This window comes from Heteronotia binoei, chromosome 6 (genome assembly GCF_032191835.1).
Source record: "Heteronotia binoei isolate CCM8104 ecotype False Entrance Well chromosome 6, APGP_CSIRO_Hbin_v1, whole genome shotgun sequence".
Lineage (NCBI taxonomy): Eukaryota > Metazoa > Chordata > Lepidosauria > Squamata > Gekkonidae > Heteronotia > Heteronotia binoei.
In genome coordinates, this window is record NC_083228.1 from 83660714 (window position 1) to 83679533 (window position 18820).

The window sequence follows — 18820 nt, forward strand, 5'->3', positions numbered from 1 at the left end:
TCAGGTAGAAAATCAATGGAATTGCATAGGTTAGTCAGAATCCTCCGTAACAGAGAAATATGGTAACATGGAAATCTGCTCGTACACTGTCCCTTTAAATTAGTGGTTAGTAATGTGGTCAATATGTACAAGAAAATAACTATTTAGCATCAATTTACACTCGTAATCAAGGAGCTGGATATCTCATTATGATTTGGATCCAACAGAAACATGCTGTGGAAGAGATTTTCATCAGCATAGTGTGACTTTCTTTCCTTCCCTCTCCCTCTACAGTGATAAATACCCCCTGAAATGCTGTTCCTGGGGGAGTTGGGGGTCTGCAGAAGAGAGGGAAGAATTGTAAAAAAAAAAAACATATCTCATCCAGTTGTGCATATACTCTGTCTGATGGATCCAATCTTATACATTTTGTTTGGCAATCATTCTACCTATCCACCCCAAAATTTCAAAGGATAAGCTTATAGTTAGTGTAGAAGTTCTTGTCTTAAAGTAAATACAGTTTCATTGAGATGTTCTTCCTTTTGACTACAATAATCCTTCGTAATAAATAAAATTATTGTTAGGACATCTTCCTGCAGTAACATGAAATGGAAGGAGCTTTTTATATCTTTGGATGGACATCAGACCCTGCTAAAATTATTCTTTTGGTTGTATGGAAAGTGTATATTGAGCCATATGCATTATTTTTCAGTGTAGGTAACTGTTTGTCCTGCTTTTTTGCCATTTCTACATGCATATTTAAAAAATCTCCATTAATACCTTACTACTATGAAGATGGCATCCATTTCCAGAACATATGAGTAGAATCTTCCACTCCATGGATAGAGGTCAAGTTGACTATTGTGGGCCCCGTTTTTCACTTACAGACCTCCACAACTTCTGTCAAACAGAGTCAGGGTTTTAGATAGGTCATGCAGCCTCCATTTGCCACCTGTCTTGCCTCTTTTAAAATATAGAGAGAGCCTTCATCCTTTCACACATAAAATCCCCTCTCTCATTCACAGAGACACTACCAGAAAGGGTAGCCTGGCCCTCTTAACGATCGCACCTCACTCAGACACTTCAAAGAACTGTTGGGGTTGGGACTTCAACACTGCTTCAATCACACGCTGCCACTATTTATTCATAACCTAATATATAGATATATATGCAGAGAGATATATATGCAGAGAGACTTAGTTTGGATGTTGTGTGTGTCCTTCTTTGGTGTTTGGTGTAGTGGTTAAGTGCGTGGAGTCTTATTTGGGAGAACCGGGTTTGATTCCCCACTCCTCCACTTGCAGCTGCTTAAATGGCCTTAGGTCAACCATAGCTTTTGCACAGTTGTCCTTGAAAGGGCAGCTTCTGTGAGAGCTCTCTCAGGCCCACCCTCCTCACAGGGTGTTTTTTGTGGGGTAGGAAGGTAAAGAAGATTGTGAGCACTCTGAGATTCAGAGTGAAGGGTGGGATACAAATCCAATATCATTATCATCTTGTTCTTCTTGGAACCATAGCTCTTTCCATACATTTGAGATTCTTTGTTACAAGTTGATTTTCTCCCAGCCAGTCAAGCTACTGTTTTTGCTACATGCTTGCTGTTTCTTCCCCCAGCCATTTTCCCTGACAGAAGTGGTGGGCGGTTTTCAGCTGTCAGCCTAGGTCTGCCAGCCTCCAGCTGGCCTGGCATTCTCATTACAGCTATCTCCAGTATACAGAGGCCAGTTCCCCTGGAAGAAATGGGAGCTTCAAAGGGCATCAAATCTCTATCAAGTTCCTCCATTGCCCCAAACTCTGCCACTCCCCAAGCACTGCCCCAGATCTCCAGGAATAATCTAAGACAGAGTTGGCAAGGTTCTTCTTTTGCCAACATTATGTTAGATCCTATTGGGTGCTCTTAGGAAGAGGCAGAAACTGATCTGTCAGTCACTGTCATGTTTTCAGAGAGGTGGTATTTCTCCTATGTTACAGCAGGTAAAGCTGGGCAAATCCTTAGTCTTGTCTTTTAAGGAAGTTTTGATAAGCCCAAGAGAGAGATTCACCTCCTGTCTACAATTTTCTGCTTCTCATATTTTTGTTTGTGTAAAAAAAAGATAGCTCCCACTCTTCAAGAAATAAAAGTACCTGACAGTGTCCATTGCTATCCTCTTTCTCAATACTACCAGTGAGTTTTCAGTCTGTCCTCCAGATTGACTGCCTAGCTTTCATGACACCTTTCATGACATCAAGGAATATCTTTCTCAGGTTGTTTTATAAAGGTTTATAGGGTTGTATCCCCCCTCCCATCTAGTTTCTTCATGGTTCTTTTCTTTCCTGTTTGTTGGTGCTGTGCAATATGCTTGGGAAGGCGTTTATTCATATTTTATAGTGTAGGAGTTTCAGAGTTCACTGTATCTCAAGAAAGGAAAGTACCATTCTCTTGAAACTGTCTTAAGTTCTGCCTTACTGTTCTATGTTAGAAGGCCCAGCCTGTCAGTTTTGAAGCATGTTGCACTAATACTGTTTTCCAGTTGGCTACTTGACATAAATTGGGAGACATGAGATCCAAGACACTGCAACATATGCCATCATACCATTATGAGGAGATCCCTGTGTATTCTGGACTCATGCCTGTGGCTTAATCTGTGCTTCAGATTATATAGCAGAATCTTTAAACTGAGTAAAATGTATAGTAGTAATGCTATATGAATAACGCTTACTGGTTTTATCACAGGCACTGTACGAATTGAAATGTTTAGGAACATGCAAAATGCGGAAATCATCAGGAAAATGACTGAAGAATTTGATGAGGTATAGTATTAAAAATTAAGGAACATTTTGAGCTTTTAAGTTAAAGAATTCTGGTGATTCTTCACAGCAGAGAGCTTTATCCTGATGAAAATTAGCCTGTTTAATGAATTGTATTGATTGAGAGAGTAAGTTAATCATTTATACTTGTGGATGATATTTGAGAGGAAGAAATGAATAGCATTTACCTAGATGCTAACTAGTGCTATAATATAGCCAGATATACGTGAATTAAAATTCTTTGATTTCTTTCCTTTGGAGGAATATAGAATTTGAAAGGAAATGTTCAAGCATTGTTTGGAAGAAATAGAGGGGTGCCACAAGAGGTGGGCATGAACCTATCCATGAACTATGATTTGTGCACAATTGGACTGGTTCGGTCCTTGGTGGTTCATTTGGTTTGTTTTTGTGGCTCATTTTTCCAAACGGTTCTTGTGTTAGTAGCTTTGTTATGTTGAACACTCCCCAGCCTATTCATCCCTTCCTAACAGTAAATACGCATATGGAGATTTTTAATACGGAATAGGTATTTCTGATATGATTTGCTTTCCTATGGATTGTCTTCTAATTCCATAAGAAACTTATATAAAAATTTTCCAGGAAAGAATTGTAAACGTCATTGTGTCAGTGTATTGAGACTTTTTATGGACAGCCTTCCTGTCTGCAAATGAGTACTTTTCTCTAATTGTTTCCACCTTGGTGCTGGAATAATGAATAATCTTTGTGTATCCCCCTTCCCATCTAGTTGCTTCATGGTTCTTTTCTTTCCTGTTTGTTGGTGCTGTGCAATATGCTTGGTAAGGTGTAATCTTGTGACTACCTGGATCTTAGAATTATTACTCCCTTCAGAAGACTATTTAGGTCAGGTGGCCAAACGGTGGCTCATTAGCCACATGTGGCTTTTTCACACATATTATGTGGCTCTAAAAGTGCCCACTGCCCCGTTGGCCTGTTTGGAGAAGACATTTGTCTTTTTAAATAATTTCTCCAAACCAAGTCATTCAGTGGCTTGGAGAATGCATTTAAAGTTCCTTTCTTTCCACATCTCTCTCCCTCCCTCCTTCCTTCCTTCCCTCAAACACATGACATTCATGTCTTGTGGCTCTCAAACATCTAACATTTATTCTGTGTGCTCTTACATTAAGCAAGTTTGGCCACCCCTGCTTTAGGTGGATAGAGGGAGTCATGTATACAATTCTTGAAAAAATTCTAAACCAAATTCTATGCTGAAGCACTCAGTAATGTCTGACTGCCTCATCTGGAGCCATTGTACCTCCAGGACCTCCTTTCTGTCAGCCTCGCCTCAGGTGGGGCCTCAGAATTCAGAGATGAAGGGGATTGGCAACACCCTTGGACCCATTCTAGCCAGCAACCTCTACCTAACCATCTTAGGGCAATTCCTTCCTGGCTTTTCCAGCCTAATAAAGGATTGGGGGGGGGGGGAGCTAATCCTGGACTCCCCCAAGTTTCTCTCTTCAGAGGTGGGCCCATGTTGATTGAATGGAATCCTGGCCACTGACCTCCCCAGCCGGGCCTTCTTTCTTGCCCCACCCTCCCCTGAGGTTTCAAGAGGTTTCTCTGCCTTCCTCATGGGACCCAGGAGCCCAAGTTGCTACTGTCTTCCTCCTTTTGGCCTGTTCCCAGGTGAATCCTGCTGCCTGAGCCCCACCTCCAGTCTGGTCAGCCTCTGAAGCTGCTGCTGGAACATTTTCAGATGTGGCCTTGCCCTTGTTCCTTCCCCACAGCCTTTTGATGGGGTGCCTGCCTCAGTGGTGCCTGTGGAAGGCTGTTCCTTGCCAGAGTCTTCTCTGGAGCAGGCAAGTGTGGGAACGACCCTTTCCACAGACAAGCAGGCTGTATAAAATATACAATATGTCTTCATACTTTCCTTGAGCCTTTTTGTTTGTTTCGTTTGGTACTGCATTTTCCTCCTAAGACAGTACTGCTTGTAGGAGTATTATTTATTTAGGATATTTCTGTGGCGGCACTTCAGAGTCCTGCTTGATGTGGCTTACAATGTAGCAGTATAAAAACTGGTCCATGTTTCTCTTAGAATTAGAAAATTATTCTGGAACAACTATCCATCATAAAGAAAAAATATAAACTATATCTAAAATGACTAGAACAACATGAGCTGTTAGAAAACCACAAATATCTGGTCTCAAGGGAAAGTGTACAAATGTAACTCCAAACAACAACAAGAATGAAGTTCTCTTGGTGAACTTTTGCTAAATTGGAATAAAAATCTTCTTTTTTGCTGTTTTTACTATACCTATACATTCCAGAATCCACAGCTCATATATCAGTCTGAGTTAGATTCCCTATAGAGAGAGTGTGCATGTTGTGTTCCAGTGGAAAACTTGCATAGGGCTTGAATAATACTGTATGACCCTTCTATCATGATGAGGGACTGCTGAATAGTCTGGCCAGTTTTTCTGTAGTTCCCTCCTTTTTCTTTAGCTAGATATTGATTTGTGAACGTTTAGAGACTACTGCAGGTCCAGGGGCAATATGAACATGTGAAGCTCCCTTATACTGTATCACACCATTAGTCCTTCAGTGTTGGTGTTCTTAGATTAGCAGTGGCACTTCAGGGTCTCATGTCAATTACCACCTGACCCTTTAAACTGGAGATGGGTAATGATCAAACTTGGGACTTTCTGCATTTAAAGCAGGTGATCTACCACTGAGCCACAGCATATGAAAAGTGGAAGGAAAGTTAGAATTTCAAAGGGTGGAACTGAATGCAAAACATCAAATAGCAAGCACCTTAAATACAATCTTTAGTAAAATTTTTGACCTTGAAGAATTTGTTCACTAAACCTATCAGAGTGTGGAATCACCTGCAGTATGTTTTCCTCAGAGTAAGAACAAATAGCATTCCATTTCTTTCACATAGCCATTTTCTAAGACAAAGGAGCATCTAAGTAATGCCAATCACTGAACATGCAAAAATTGAAAGACAGAGAAATAATGTACTATGGTAACAAAGAATTTCTGTTACCTTTTTGAACTGAAAATGTATCTTTCACCACATCGGGTCAGCTATGATAACTAGAAGCAAGGAAATAAATAATTGTGTAAGACTTCATAGCTGGACCCTCTTCAACTTCATTTTACAAAGTTGAATGTGTATTTAATATAGTATGTGCTTTTTATCTATCTAGGATAGTGGCGATTACCCACTTACCATGCCCGGGCCACAGTGGAAAAAATTTCGATCAAACTTTTGTGAATTCATAGGAGTTCTAATACGACAGTGTCAGTACAGCATAATTTATGATGAATATATGATGGACACGGTGATCTCACTTCTGACTGGATTGTCAGATTCACAGGTCCGGGCTTTCAGGCATACCAGTACACTTGCTGGTAAGTAAATGTGAAATGTATTTTTAAGTACATTAAAACATTTTGATGCCACCTTTCAACCTAGCTTAGGGTCCTCAAGGTAGCAAACGCATAGAGAGGAAGGAAGTTCAGTGAGGAAATGCCAAAAAAAACCAGAAAAACCCTCATTGCAGGCAGTGATCAAGGGTGGCAAACAAATCTCTTTGGAGAAGGAATTCCATAATTTTGGCTCCATGACTGAGAAGGTCCTTTCTTGGTTCCCCACTCATTTAATCTTAGATGATGAGGGCACCCAAAGAAGGACCCTTGAAGATGGCTGGCTTTCAAAAATATTCATCTTCACTGTTCTTTAATACATTAGAATTAATCTATATGAACAAGTTCTTCATTTTGATAGGTGTCTTGCATGCTTTCACAATAGTAAAGTACTGGGCAAGGGACATGCTTTCCCCTCACTTCATTGATGTGTCCCATTGAATCCCTTTTATTTTCTTCTGTCCTATAGAAGTTCAAATTGAATGTAGGGGAAACACTGTTGGCCATATCATAAAGTGTTTGGGAAACATGGAAATGAAGGACACTTTAAATTTCAGTTGATTTCAGGTATTAAATACCTGAAATCTTTCTTTTTTATTTTTTTCCAGCTATGAAGCTTATGACTGCTCTTGTGAATGTTGCCTTAAACCTGAGTATTCATCAGGATAATACACAGAGGCAGTATGAAGCTGAGAGGAACAAAATGATTGGTAAAAGAGCCAATGAAAGACTGGAGCTGCTCCTTCAGAAACGGAAAGAGGTAAGGAAGTGGGTTAAAGCTGCACTTCTAGTTATGCAGTATGCTTTATAAAAATAGGAGAAGAATATTGGTTACATAAAGGTGATGCTGTTTTAAAGAAAGAGATACATAATCATCTTAAGAAAATTCAGTTAAGTATGCCTACAACTCTTGCCAACAGTGCATTCTAAGTTTCACATCTTGTTTAAATTGTCAGATTGATAGGTCACAGAGGTCCTTTTCTAAAATAAAATACTGAATTTAACTCGATTCCTTCAAAACTTACATCTAATGGAATTGACTCTCCAAGCTTGAAACTTACTCAGTTCATTTCTGATCACCATGGGGATCTTATCAGTAGAAGGATATGTATCTGTAACTGACTTGGCTTTAATAATAATTTATAACATACAATCAGTCCTAAGAAGAACTGATATGATAATCCATCTTCAAGTAAAAATTTAATATGTTAAATGAGTAAATTGCTAGTCTTCCAAGGCATATGACACTGAATAAGCCCAGATTATCTGTATCTAAACATAAAGCTCCTATATAGTAATCTTCAGTCTAAAAATTTACTGCCTTTTTGAATAACCAAAGAATAACCTGATATGATTTGAGTAACTGGATTTGCGGTATATGTTTTTGGTATGAAATCTGTGTGTAACAACTACATCTTTAATGAAATGGGCTGACTTTGTGACGTCAAAAGTTGCTTTGGAAATAGATGTGGTTTGAGAAAAGGAAATAGCAAACTTAACGAACATATTTAAGAGAAGAATATCTGAGAATGTGTGTCTGTGGAAATTATCCAAATGTCAGCAATATTTCAGACTTGAATTCTTATTACAGTTACAAGAAAATCAAGATGAAATTGAAAACATGATGAATTCTATTTTCAAGGGTATATTTGTCCATAGATATCGGTAAGTGAAGAAAAGGTACGATCTGATCAGAAAAGGCACGATCTGATCTGAGTAATGATTTTCTGCTTAATTATTTAAAATTAAAAATTGTTTCTCATGAACAGTAAACATTCCTGCCAAGTTCAGTGTCATTATAATTTTTCTTTAATAGTTGTTGCACAGTATCAGTGCTATGCAGATGCTGCTTTAATGGCCTTATAAGTAAATCAAAATACTTGAGGTGCAAAAATCAGGCATACAAATTTCATTAGGATATCAAGGTTAGTATTTACAGTGCCACACTGACGTTTCTTCTATTAGTCCTCAGTTGGAGGCAGGGTTTGGATGCCCCCCCCGCCTGCTTCAGTGTTATTAGAAAGTGTGTGTGGGGGGGTGTCCACTGAGTACTCATTTGTACCATATCACATATGGAGACCAGTCCCCATAGGGCATAATGGAGAATTGATCTGGAGCTTGGGGGGCTGTTTTTTGAGATAGAGGTGCCAAATTTTCCTCATAGCATCTAGTGTCTCTCTTCAAAACACACACATACCCCAGTTTCAAAAAGATTGGACCAGGGGGTCCAATTCTATGAGCCCAAAAAGAAGGTGCTCCTGTCCCCTGGTATTTCTAATTGAGGAATGGTATTTAAAAGGAAGGCGGTGTGGCACTCGTGACCAGTCTGCACTGGATCATGGAGAAATCTCATAAATATCAAAAGCTTATCTACTTGTACTTCATTGATTACAAGAAAGCCTTTGACTGTGTCAGTCATGACAAGCTGAGGAGAACCCTACAAGATCTGGGGGTAACAGCACATCTAGTCAAGTTGATGCAATCATTGCACACAAACCAGGAAGCAATCCAATAACTGGATCCCAATAGTACTGCATATAGTTGGTTTTAGATAATAAAGAGTCTCCTAAAAAGAATACATTTTAAGTATCATATGGAGGTAATGATTGGTTCAAGAAAGAGAATGGAGCACAACAAGGTTGTATTCTTTCACCTTTCCTATTCAACATGTATGCCAAAACAATCATGAGGAAGTTAGAGCTGTAATAGTCAAAAATCAGGGTAAAGATTAGAGGAAGCAATATCAACAGTCTTTGATATGCTGATGACACAACCCTCCTCTTGGCAACTAAAGAAGGCCTGGAAAATCAAAGAAGAAAGTGAGAAGTTTATTCTCTTCCTAAACACCAACAAGACGAAGGTCATGACCGCCGAGAAGAATAGAAAGATCACAATAAGAGTTGACGATGAAGAGATTGAATGCATGGAAGAATTCACTTCCTTAGAATCACTGATCAACCAAAGTGGCAAATACATTGCAGAAATAAAAAGTCGAGTCATGCTGGGTGACACAGCAATGATTTCCAATATATTGGAATTATTAAATTTTTATTGATTTTTTTAAAACTTAACCGACATAACAAACATCAGGGGTTTCATTCCAATCATTACAATTAGTGTGTGATATCAACATATGTATCCATAAACCATCATTCAAACAAAATTACAGAGGAAGTTACATATTAATATATTGATAACTCCATCTTTATCAAATTTACATTTTAGGTTTCCTGAATAATTAATGAGAAGCTAATGATCCTTAGTCTAATATCAGTTATTAAAATGCTGATAAGGGATAGAATAAATACATTTATATATTACAGATAAAGAATAGAATAAGCACATTTATGTAAACAAACATATATTACAATCAAATCGATTTGGTAGAGCATTGTTTTATTTATTTATTTATTTATTATTTATTATTTATTTAGAATTTATATCCCGCCCTTCCCACAAGTTGGATTCAAGATATCCAATAACTGGATCCCAATAGTACTGCATATAGTTGGTTTTAGATAATAAAGAGTCTCCTAAAAAGAATACATTTTAAGTAATTTGAGACATACTGAAAGTTTCCCAAATTCTATCGTACCGTGTCTCAAGTGCAAGTTTAGCTGAATCTTTCCAGCAGGAGGCAATGGTATGTCTGGCAGCTGCTTGTAGCTGAAAATAAAATCTCTCTTGGATTTTAGCACTGAGATATTTTTCCAGTGATCTAAAAGCAGAAATTCAGGACTGAAAGGGATGTTCACCCCTGTTCACTCTACAATTCGAATCCTGACTTTTGACCAAAAAGACGTCACCTGCTGACACTCCCACCACAGATGAAAGTACGTTCCCAACTGACCACATTTTTTACAACAATAAGGGGATTGGTTTGTATCAATCCGATGAAGTCAGCTGGGTGTCATATACAGATTTGCTATAAGTTTTAAAAATTGGGTTTTGATACTAAAGATTGAAGATAGACGGAGACTGCCATATCTCATCTAAAGACAATTCTGTTGGGAAGATTTTTGCCCATTTACTTACATACTTCCTCCTGGTTCCATCCCCAAATATTTCCTGTGTCGGACTTTGCAACCCTACTAGTGCCCTCTAGTAGCCATTCATGTCGATGCTATTCTGCCGTCTCCAATGTCCATAAGATATTACAGGACAGTTTAGACTGTTTCCTGACTGTACCCCCTGGTGGCCTTGTCAGCCCTCATTCACAAAGCTCCTATACCTGGCCAAGATTACCTTCCCTTGATTAAGGTCTTCCTGTCAAAGAAGCATAGTAAGGTACTTCACTCAGATGACAACATTCAGAAATTGGTGGAGTAGTGAATAATCCCATTTGGACACTATCCTCTGTGCTCAAATTATACCTTCTAAATTTGAGGAAATCATTTTTATTTATTTACATTATTTATAGTCTGCTTTGTCTCTGGGATTCAAGGCAGATTACACAGCGTGAGTCAGTAAAATCAACAGGACAGGACAATCAGTAAACAATAAAATAGGATTTGGGTTGCAGACCCAACCAGAAATATAAACAGAGAACTGAAGCAAAGCATAGGTTTTAACACAACACACTAAAAGAATCAAAATTACATAGTAGGATCCAATTTACAGCAAACCACTCAGTAGCATAGACCACAGTCCCTTAAAATTTATCCAAATAATTTTGAGAATCATTTTGTATAGTGCTATTCTATTATCTGTATAGAAAAGCCGTCTTGAATAATTCAGCTTTGCATAGCTTGTGGAAATCCAGGAGAATGAGAGCTTTCCTGGCCTCCTCAGGCAGACTAACAAAAAAGGGTTCTTTCCATATGTACAATCTAAGAAAAAGAGCAAGGACATGGTAGGCTCATTGTGAGTACAGGAAAATGAAATTATAACAGGTGATGAAGAAAGGGTAGAACTGCTCAATTTCTACTTTTCCTCTGTCTTCTCTTGTGAGGGAAACAGTGCTCAACATGGCAAAAACAGAACATATGATGGGGGAAAGGATCAGCATAGGGGTAATACATAAACACCTAGTTTCTTTAAATGAAACTAAGTTCTCGGGGCCAGGTGAACTGCATCCAAGGGTACTAAAAGAACTTGTGGATGTAATTTGTGAGTCTATTATTTTTGAGAATTCTTGGAGAACAGGTGAGGTGCCAGAAGATTGGAGGCAGGCAAAATCTTCAAGAAGGGGAAAAGAAGGATCCGGTAACTACCCGACCCATCAGCATGATGTCGATACCTGAAAAAGTTTTGGAACTTGATGCCTATACCTGGAAACATATTGTCAGTGTGGTTAGATAAATTCAGTCTGAATATATACCTGAAAATAACACCCTAGTATATTTTGTATATATTTGGGAATCTTGGCAATACTGGTACTTGGCAATTCCTGGAAGTATTCAGGAATATCCAGGGCCAGTGTTTTAAAGCTCCAAATTTGTGTGTGGGGTGGTTGCTTTTTGCAGGTTTCCCATCAGTGGGAGGGAGGGAGGCAGGAAGGAGGCAGCTCTTGTAGGCAAGTGGGGATCATGCATTAGGTGAGCTTGCCTAGTTTGTTCTGCTGTGATTCTCTGGTTTGACATTGTTTCTGTTGGGCTTATACTGCCATGATGGCTCTGGGTTATGCTTGGGTTTTGTGCTCCCAAGTCAAAAGAGACCTTAAAAAATACCAGTCAGTCACCTTAAGATTGTAGCTATTGAAGAATAGAGTTCCTTTTGCTATGGAATTCATCCCCTATTACAGTACCTCTCAGCAGACCACCAAATGTTCAGTTGATACAGAATCATAGAGTTGGAAGGGACCTCTAGGGTCATCTAGTCCAACCCCCTGCACAATGCAGAAAACTCACAAACACCTCCCCCTAAATTCACAGGATCTTCATTGCTGTCAGATGGCCATCTAGCCTCTGTTTAAAAACCTCCAAGGAAGGAGAGCCCACCACCTTCTGAGAAACCCTGTTCCACTGAGGAATCGCTCTAACGGTCAGGAAGTTCTTCCTAATGTTAAGCCGGAAACTCTTTTGATTCAATTTCAACCCATTAGTTCTGGTCCTACCTTCCAGGGCCACAGAAAACAATTCCACACCATCCTCCATATGACAGGCAAATGGAATAGGAATGAATGGTGACTATTCATACATATGCAAGACAATAAAGCAGTTCAGTTGAGAACGTCATTTAGTTGGGGATAAACCTGAATAATTGTCTTGTCTGCATAGTTGTATCATGGGTAGTGTTTCTTGATCAAAGAATAGATGTAACACAGAATGTTGGGAACTGACTTTTTATTACATTTATGCATTCACCCATTCACACCGTGCACTGAAATTAAGCAAGCAGATCAACTGAATTCTCCCTTTTTTCACAGTGATGCTATAGCTGAGATTAGAGCTGTTTGTATTGAAGAAATCGGAGTGTGGATGAAAATGTACAGTGATGCCTTCCTGAATGATAGTTATTTAAAGTATGTTGGTTGGACACTTCATGATAGAGTAAGTGTGGCCTGCAGTAAAATAGATTTTTCTGTCAAAATATACCCTTTCCCTATATTTATGTCCTTGGTGTTTATTTTAGTTCATTTATGTGCAATATTATTAATAAGCTTCTGTCTCCCCCTATATTCTTCACCTCTCCCCTTATTTCCTTCACCTCCCTCTATTTCTTTCACTAGTCTGTTGTGCAGATGTTACTTTAAATAGCATTTGAGAGAAGTTTCTAACACTAGAGTATCTTCATTTGTAATTTTAAGAAACATGTAATAGAGGGTTTTTATATTTAAGAATATATCCTGTGTTTTCATTTCACTAATTTATAAGGAACAGTACTCAGAATTGTAAAGTAATAATAATTGTACAGAAATGTGGCTTATTAAAGAAATATGAGTACATTCAGACTCAAATATATATTTAGTTTTGATCCTGTTTTAAGTTTGCTATGCTTTAATGTGATCCTTTGTTTCTGGCAGTATGACAAATCCAAAAACTTTGATGCACATTCAGACAGTTACTCCGTAGTACTCTGGTAGCCACAGTTATTGTTTTTTGGATAATTATCCTAGTCTGATAACATGATGGTCTTACACAATGGTAGACATGTTTTTTTAGAAATTATAGATAAATGTGCCAGTGGGCCACCCTACACCTGAATATCAGATTGGAGGGCCACCGTTATCTCTTATCACAAGTACATACCACATAGTGCTCAGAGCACCTCTGGCTGTGCTGTTCACTGAGGATAGCAATAAAAGTGTTGCTGTTGATGTTTTTGTCACCAAGTTAAGGGAAGAGTACATGATAGGGCCTACCAATGATCCCCTTTTGATTTATTTTAATTAAGCATTGGAAGCAATAAAAGACATTAATGATCTTCCCAAACATCAATCTGTAGCTGATTGTTTCTTACCATCTTTGCCAGAAAGCTGAAAACTTATGCTTTTGCCACTGCTGATGGAGGACCATTGTGATGTAGTGGTTAGAGGTCCAGCGAGGACTTGGTTTCAAATCAAGACTTCCATGAAGCTTGCTGGATTATTTTAGACCAGTTACTGTGTCTCAGTCTAATCTGTTATGAGTTTATTGTGAGATTAAAAGGGAGAAGCAGAGAGGATATGCTATCCTGCACTCTCTGGAGAAAGAATAGAATTAAAATGTATAGTAAGACATTCCTCATGTTCCTATCCATTAATTGAAAATAATCACTATGACAGAGCACTTCATCAGCAGGCAGCCTTCAACAGGCCAGGTTTTGCCTATAGGCCTGCATATGCCTTTTCTGATTTTAAAAATGTACGGATTCCATGGAAAGTTTAGAAGGCCTTTAAATTGGAAGGTGGGGCAGAGTATTCTAAGTTGCAGCCATAATTTTAAAAAGAAACTGGATAGCAGTTAAAAATAAGCATAGAATTATCGTAGAATCACAGACTTGGAAGAGGCGATACAGACCATCTAGTCCAACCCCGCAACATAAAGCCTTGCCTTTTCTCTCAGTCAATTTTCGCATTTCTACTTGAAGAACTTGTTTAATAAAGTAGAGAGAGGAAAGTAATTCTAACAAGTTATTGAAGCCAGTAATGCTGTCATTAATGAAGGGCGCAATGAAATAGGATGGCATGACTTTCTTGAAAAATGTTTGTAACTGTCAAGCCATTGAAATGACATTCCTTGGCAGTTCAAAATCAGAGAATTCCATTTCCCACCATTTGTCACACACAGCAATATGCTGTGATAGCAGGCTTGGGAAGCAGAAATTGAGAGAAGAATGGCAGCTGTCTTTTCTAGGAATTTGAGCCAAGTTGTGAGAGGGGAAGAACAAGCAATTGGCTGACCAGGAATGCATTGTGAAAGAGAAGCAACTGGAAAGTGGTAGCATTGGTGGGTTTCATGTCTGTTGGTCTAAAGGTTTTGTGCAAGTGTATGTGTTGATTTTTACCTCAGAAGTTGTAAAAAAAAAATAGTAAACTTGTACTACTTCAGATTTCATGTACTCCCAAGGGTACATGGGGTGCAATTAATGCCCCACTGGTTCATCTCTTGTCCTATTTTATTAATTAAGTTGGTTATTAATATACTAGGAATAACATCTATTGTGGGAAAAATACAGTAGGCTTTAGAAAGAGACTCTGGGCAAGTGCCCCCCTTGGTGTCTTCCCATCCACCCACACTCCAGCTTCCCACCCCCTTTCAACTACCACCCCTCAACCACCTCTTCCTCTCAACTACCCCTGCACACTTGGCACTCCACTACTTCCCCCACCTGTAACAGTCACTCACAGCCCACCCTTGCTGTCTTCCCAGCCACCCCGCAACACTTGGCCTTCACTCACGCCCTACCCTTCCTGTCTTTCTGCCCACTCTCAACCCTTGACATTCATTCATCTCCCCCCCCCCACTGCCTCCCTTCCTGCAGCTGAAACAGATGCCAGCTTCCTCTGCCCTGTGCATGTGTGTGTTTCCCCACGTCTGTGGTGGCTCAGAGCCCTGAAGTAGGCCCAGAATTGAGATAAGAATAATTATGAGGGGTACAAGGGGTGCATGACAATGGTCACACAGATGCTGGAGGCACAGCATACCTTTTGTTTACAGTGCATTGTTGCCACCTTTTTGTGTCATATTCAGCCTTGTGGCATTTAGCATCAGCTTGAGTTTGTGGCGTGATCTGGGGTTTTTGGCCTGACATGGTTATGTTCTGGTATACCATAGAGTATGTACCTACAGGCTACCGTTCTCTGTAGAGGAATTGATCTGACTTCAGCTTTCCATCTCCTTCCCCCTCCCTGCAGCCTCTACGTAGGAAAAATGCAGTTTTTCTCCACAGCAGGGACCAAAGCAGGAGGGAAATTACCTCAGCAGGGTATAATGACACAGATTCCAGTCTGTAAAACAGCCATTTTTTCCAAGGGAGGTGATCTCTGCCTTCTGGAGAGCAGTTGTAATTCTGAGTAATCTAACCCTCACCTGGAGATTGGCAACAATGGGTCCCCAAGAGGAAATGGCTGGTTTTGAGGGTTGAGTCCATGGCGTTGTACCACCTGTATCTCCTCAAACCCAACTTCTCCAGAAATCTGCAGGAATTTCCCAACCTGGAGTTGGCAACCCTATCTCCTTCCCAGCCAACCATCAACCTGTCTTTATCTGCCCCTCTGACTTCAGCTTTCCATCTCCTCCCCCCTCCTTGCAGCCTCTGCCTAGGAAAAGGACAGTCTTTCTCCACAGTGGGGACCAAAGCAGCTTACATCATTCTTCTCTCCCCCTTTTGATCTGCACAACAGCCCCATGAGGTAGGTTAGGCTGCAAGTCTGTGACTGGTCTGAAATCACCCAGTCAGCTTCCACAGCAAGAACCTGGGTCTGGCAAGAACAATTTCAAGTAGTCCCAAATCAAATCCCGCACGAATGGGCCCTGAACCCCAGAGTCTTTATTTGAACCCAACCTTGTAGGGTGTTCAGGTGCTGCCGAGGCTGCGGGGGAGACAAGGTGACTGATTCTTGGATCTCTGCATGGAAGACTTTGGTGCTTGCCTTGCTGCTGTTGTCTTCTCGTAGGGACCATGCAGCAGCCTCCCACTCGTGCTTGCCACTGCCAGTTAGGGTTTAAATCACACCCACTACCCCGCCTGCCCTGCTGGTTCACAACTTCTCTAGCTTTCCTGCCAGGGTCAGCTGGGCAGTTTTCAGACATCCATAATTCAAGAGCCTGCTCCCCTGGGTAACTGCCGGTTCGTTACACCCATGTGACTTGAAGGTTGTGTTGAAAAGAAACCCCATTTGGTTGAAGGGGGGTGATTTTTACCCTTTTGGTTAGTCACAGTGTGGAGCTGTTAACTGAGCCAAGATTAAATTCTTGGGAATTGAATTGACCTTGCCAAGAGTTAGTTGTTCTTAACCACTTGATGCCCCCAAAGTATGCCTTCCCAAAGACATAGCCCATAGCCCGCTAGAGCTTAGTTGAATTCCACTTCGCTCCCTAGCTTCTTACAAACTTGGGTCACTTTGAAAGAATTAGAGTTCTGTTAACACTAGTAGCTCTCATGTTGCATTTATATTCCTCTGTGGAAAATGAAATTATAATTTTTTTAAGTTAATCATGATTTATTTTCAAACCAACTAATTTTTCTCTATCTATGACTGAATTGGGATTCCCCCCCCCCCAAAAAAAAATTATCTGATAAATTCAATAGTTTTTAAAGTAAACAAAAGCTAAACTTAACAGCCCTGTGGGTCTGGGGCAGGGGAGGTAAATCTGTACAGCCAGTTGCCCACTTCAGATAAGAAGATCCTGTAAAGTCACTGATGGCAGGGTCTCCATTAATTACTCTGAGCATTCTACAATTAAGGATACATCAAGGTCCAGTTTTGACATATTTATTTCCTTTACTGTTTTTGTCCCAGAATTGAATTCAAACAACTAAGCTTATTATTCTTGTTTGATTCTTGAATATTTTAAACATGTTCATTATGCTGTATAGTAATTTACTGCTCACCCTCTACCTATATGTATGGACTGGTAATTTCCAATTTTATTTCTGTCTCCGTCTTGACTCTAATTAACCCTTCCTGGCAACTAACCCCCACCTCACCTTCTCTCTTTCTATATGTAATGGTTGAGGAAATTCTCTTCCACTGTATCTGAAGAAGTGTGTTTGCACACAAAAGTTTATACCTTGAATAAAACTTTGTTGGTCTTAAAGGTACCACTGGACTCAAATTTGATGCTGCTACTTCAGACCAACACAGCTACCCACCTGATTCTGTCAAATTTGTGAGAGATAATAATGTATTATCTGCATAAATAGTTAACAAATATTCTTTTTATCCACATTTAATTCCTCTAATATCTTGATTAGATCTTAATGTCTTGATTAGACTTTGCACAGAAGGAACCAAAGCAGCCACATTTTTCTCTCGTTATTCTCACAACAACCCTATGAGAGAGGCTGAACGTGTGTGACTGGTCCAAAATCACCCATTGAACTTCCACATCAAGATTGGAATCTAAACCTGGGACTTGCAGACCTTTCTCTGAAACTTTAATGCCTACACTGGCTTTCATAGGGTCGCTATGAAAGATCTGTCATTGTAGAAAGATCTGTCTTGCCTGTTCACAGCTCCAGTCACCAGATTTAAGTATCCAAAGGTTTGGCTGATTTCACTATTAGACTATAAGATGATAATTGCACATTTCTGAAAGGATTTCCATACTGGAATGACTAAGACTGTATGGCTTCAGAAGGCCATTCTCCTTCCATCGACTCTCAACACCATTCATTCTAATATTAAAGATGAATATCAGCTAGTGTTTTAATAGTCTGACATTTGGCTGCACTTATGAGATTGAAATTTTGCCAGTTTAAGATATTTGGTTCTAATCAGAGTCTCTTGTAGATCTTTCTTCCCCAGTTCTTCATTCAGTAGTTACATTTAATTATTTCTGCTTATGCTGATTCTAAGCCCTTTATGATATATTAAACATGTATCTCTAGGAGAAGTTTTTCTCATCTTCTCATCCAGGTATCTCATACTCTAGAACTGAAACCTTGTGTCATTTACCACCTTTCATAGAGCAGTGGTTCATCTTAGGGAACTGTGGATTGCCAATGAAATTATTTTCTTGGCATTTCCCCTTGTTGTGTTTCATCTTTTAAAGCTTTCATCTTTTAAAGTGTTTTAGTTTAGCCTTTTCTGGTTTTTCTCTGAATCCTGATTTTAGTGTTTGGTTTCTTGCTGCACTTTCTGTTTTTATAAATTTATTTGTTTATTATTTTAATCATGTTTTTAAAACTTGTTGTAAGTCACTCTAAACATCTGATGGAATGACAGCTAATAAATAAAATAAAACGTTTCACACATCAAAGAAATTTGATAATCTTCTATTCATTATTTGAAGAGAGTAGCTATGTCTCCAGTAACTTTGCACTATATTACTCTTTAATAAATTCTATTTATGTTTATTTTATCTAGCAAGGTGAAGTGAGACTGAAGTGTCTAAAAGCTTTGCAGAGTTTGTACACCAACAGAGAGTTGTTCCCCAAGTTGGAGCTATTTACAAATAGATTTAAGGTAGGTGTACTTTTTAAAAGACCATATACATTTTATTTTTGCCTTACTGTAATTACTTATTTGATGTATTTTTATAGACTATGCTGTCTGGAACATGCCATGATGATTTTTCACTTT

The 18820-nt window shown here is 39.3% G+C and overlaps 1 protein-coding gene across 1 annotated transcript in view; it reads left to right on the plus strand.

The window, feature by feature from the left end:
• The window catches only part of STAG1 (STAG1 cohesin complex component), a 326723-nt gene that overhangs the window by 222107 nt on the left and 85796 nt on the right, over positions 1-18820 (plus strand). Inside the window, exons 6-11 of the mRNA XM_060241966.1 lie at positions 2690-2766; positions 5931-6135; positions 6759-6910; positions 7742-7815; positions 12518-12641; positions 18605-18703. Coding sequence (XP_060097949.1) covers positions 2690-2766; positions 5931-6135; positions 6759-6910; positions 7742-7815; positions 12518-12641; positions 18605-18703 — 731 coding nt within the window. The remainder of the gene's footprint in view (positions 1-2689; positions 2767-5930; positions 6136-6758; positions 6911-7741; positions 7816-12517; positions 12642-18604; positions 18704-18820) is intronic.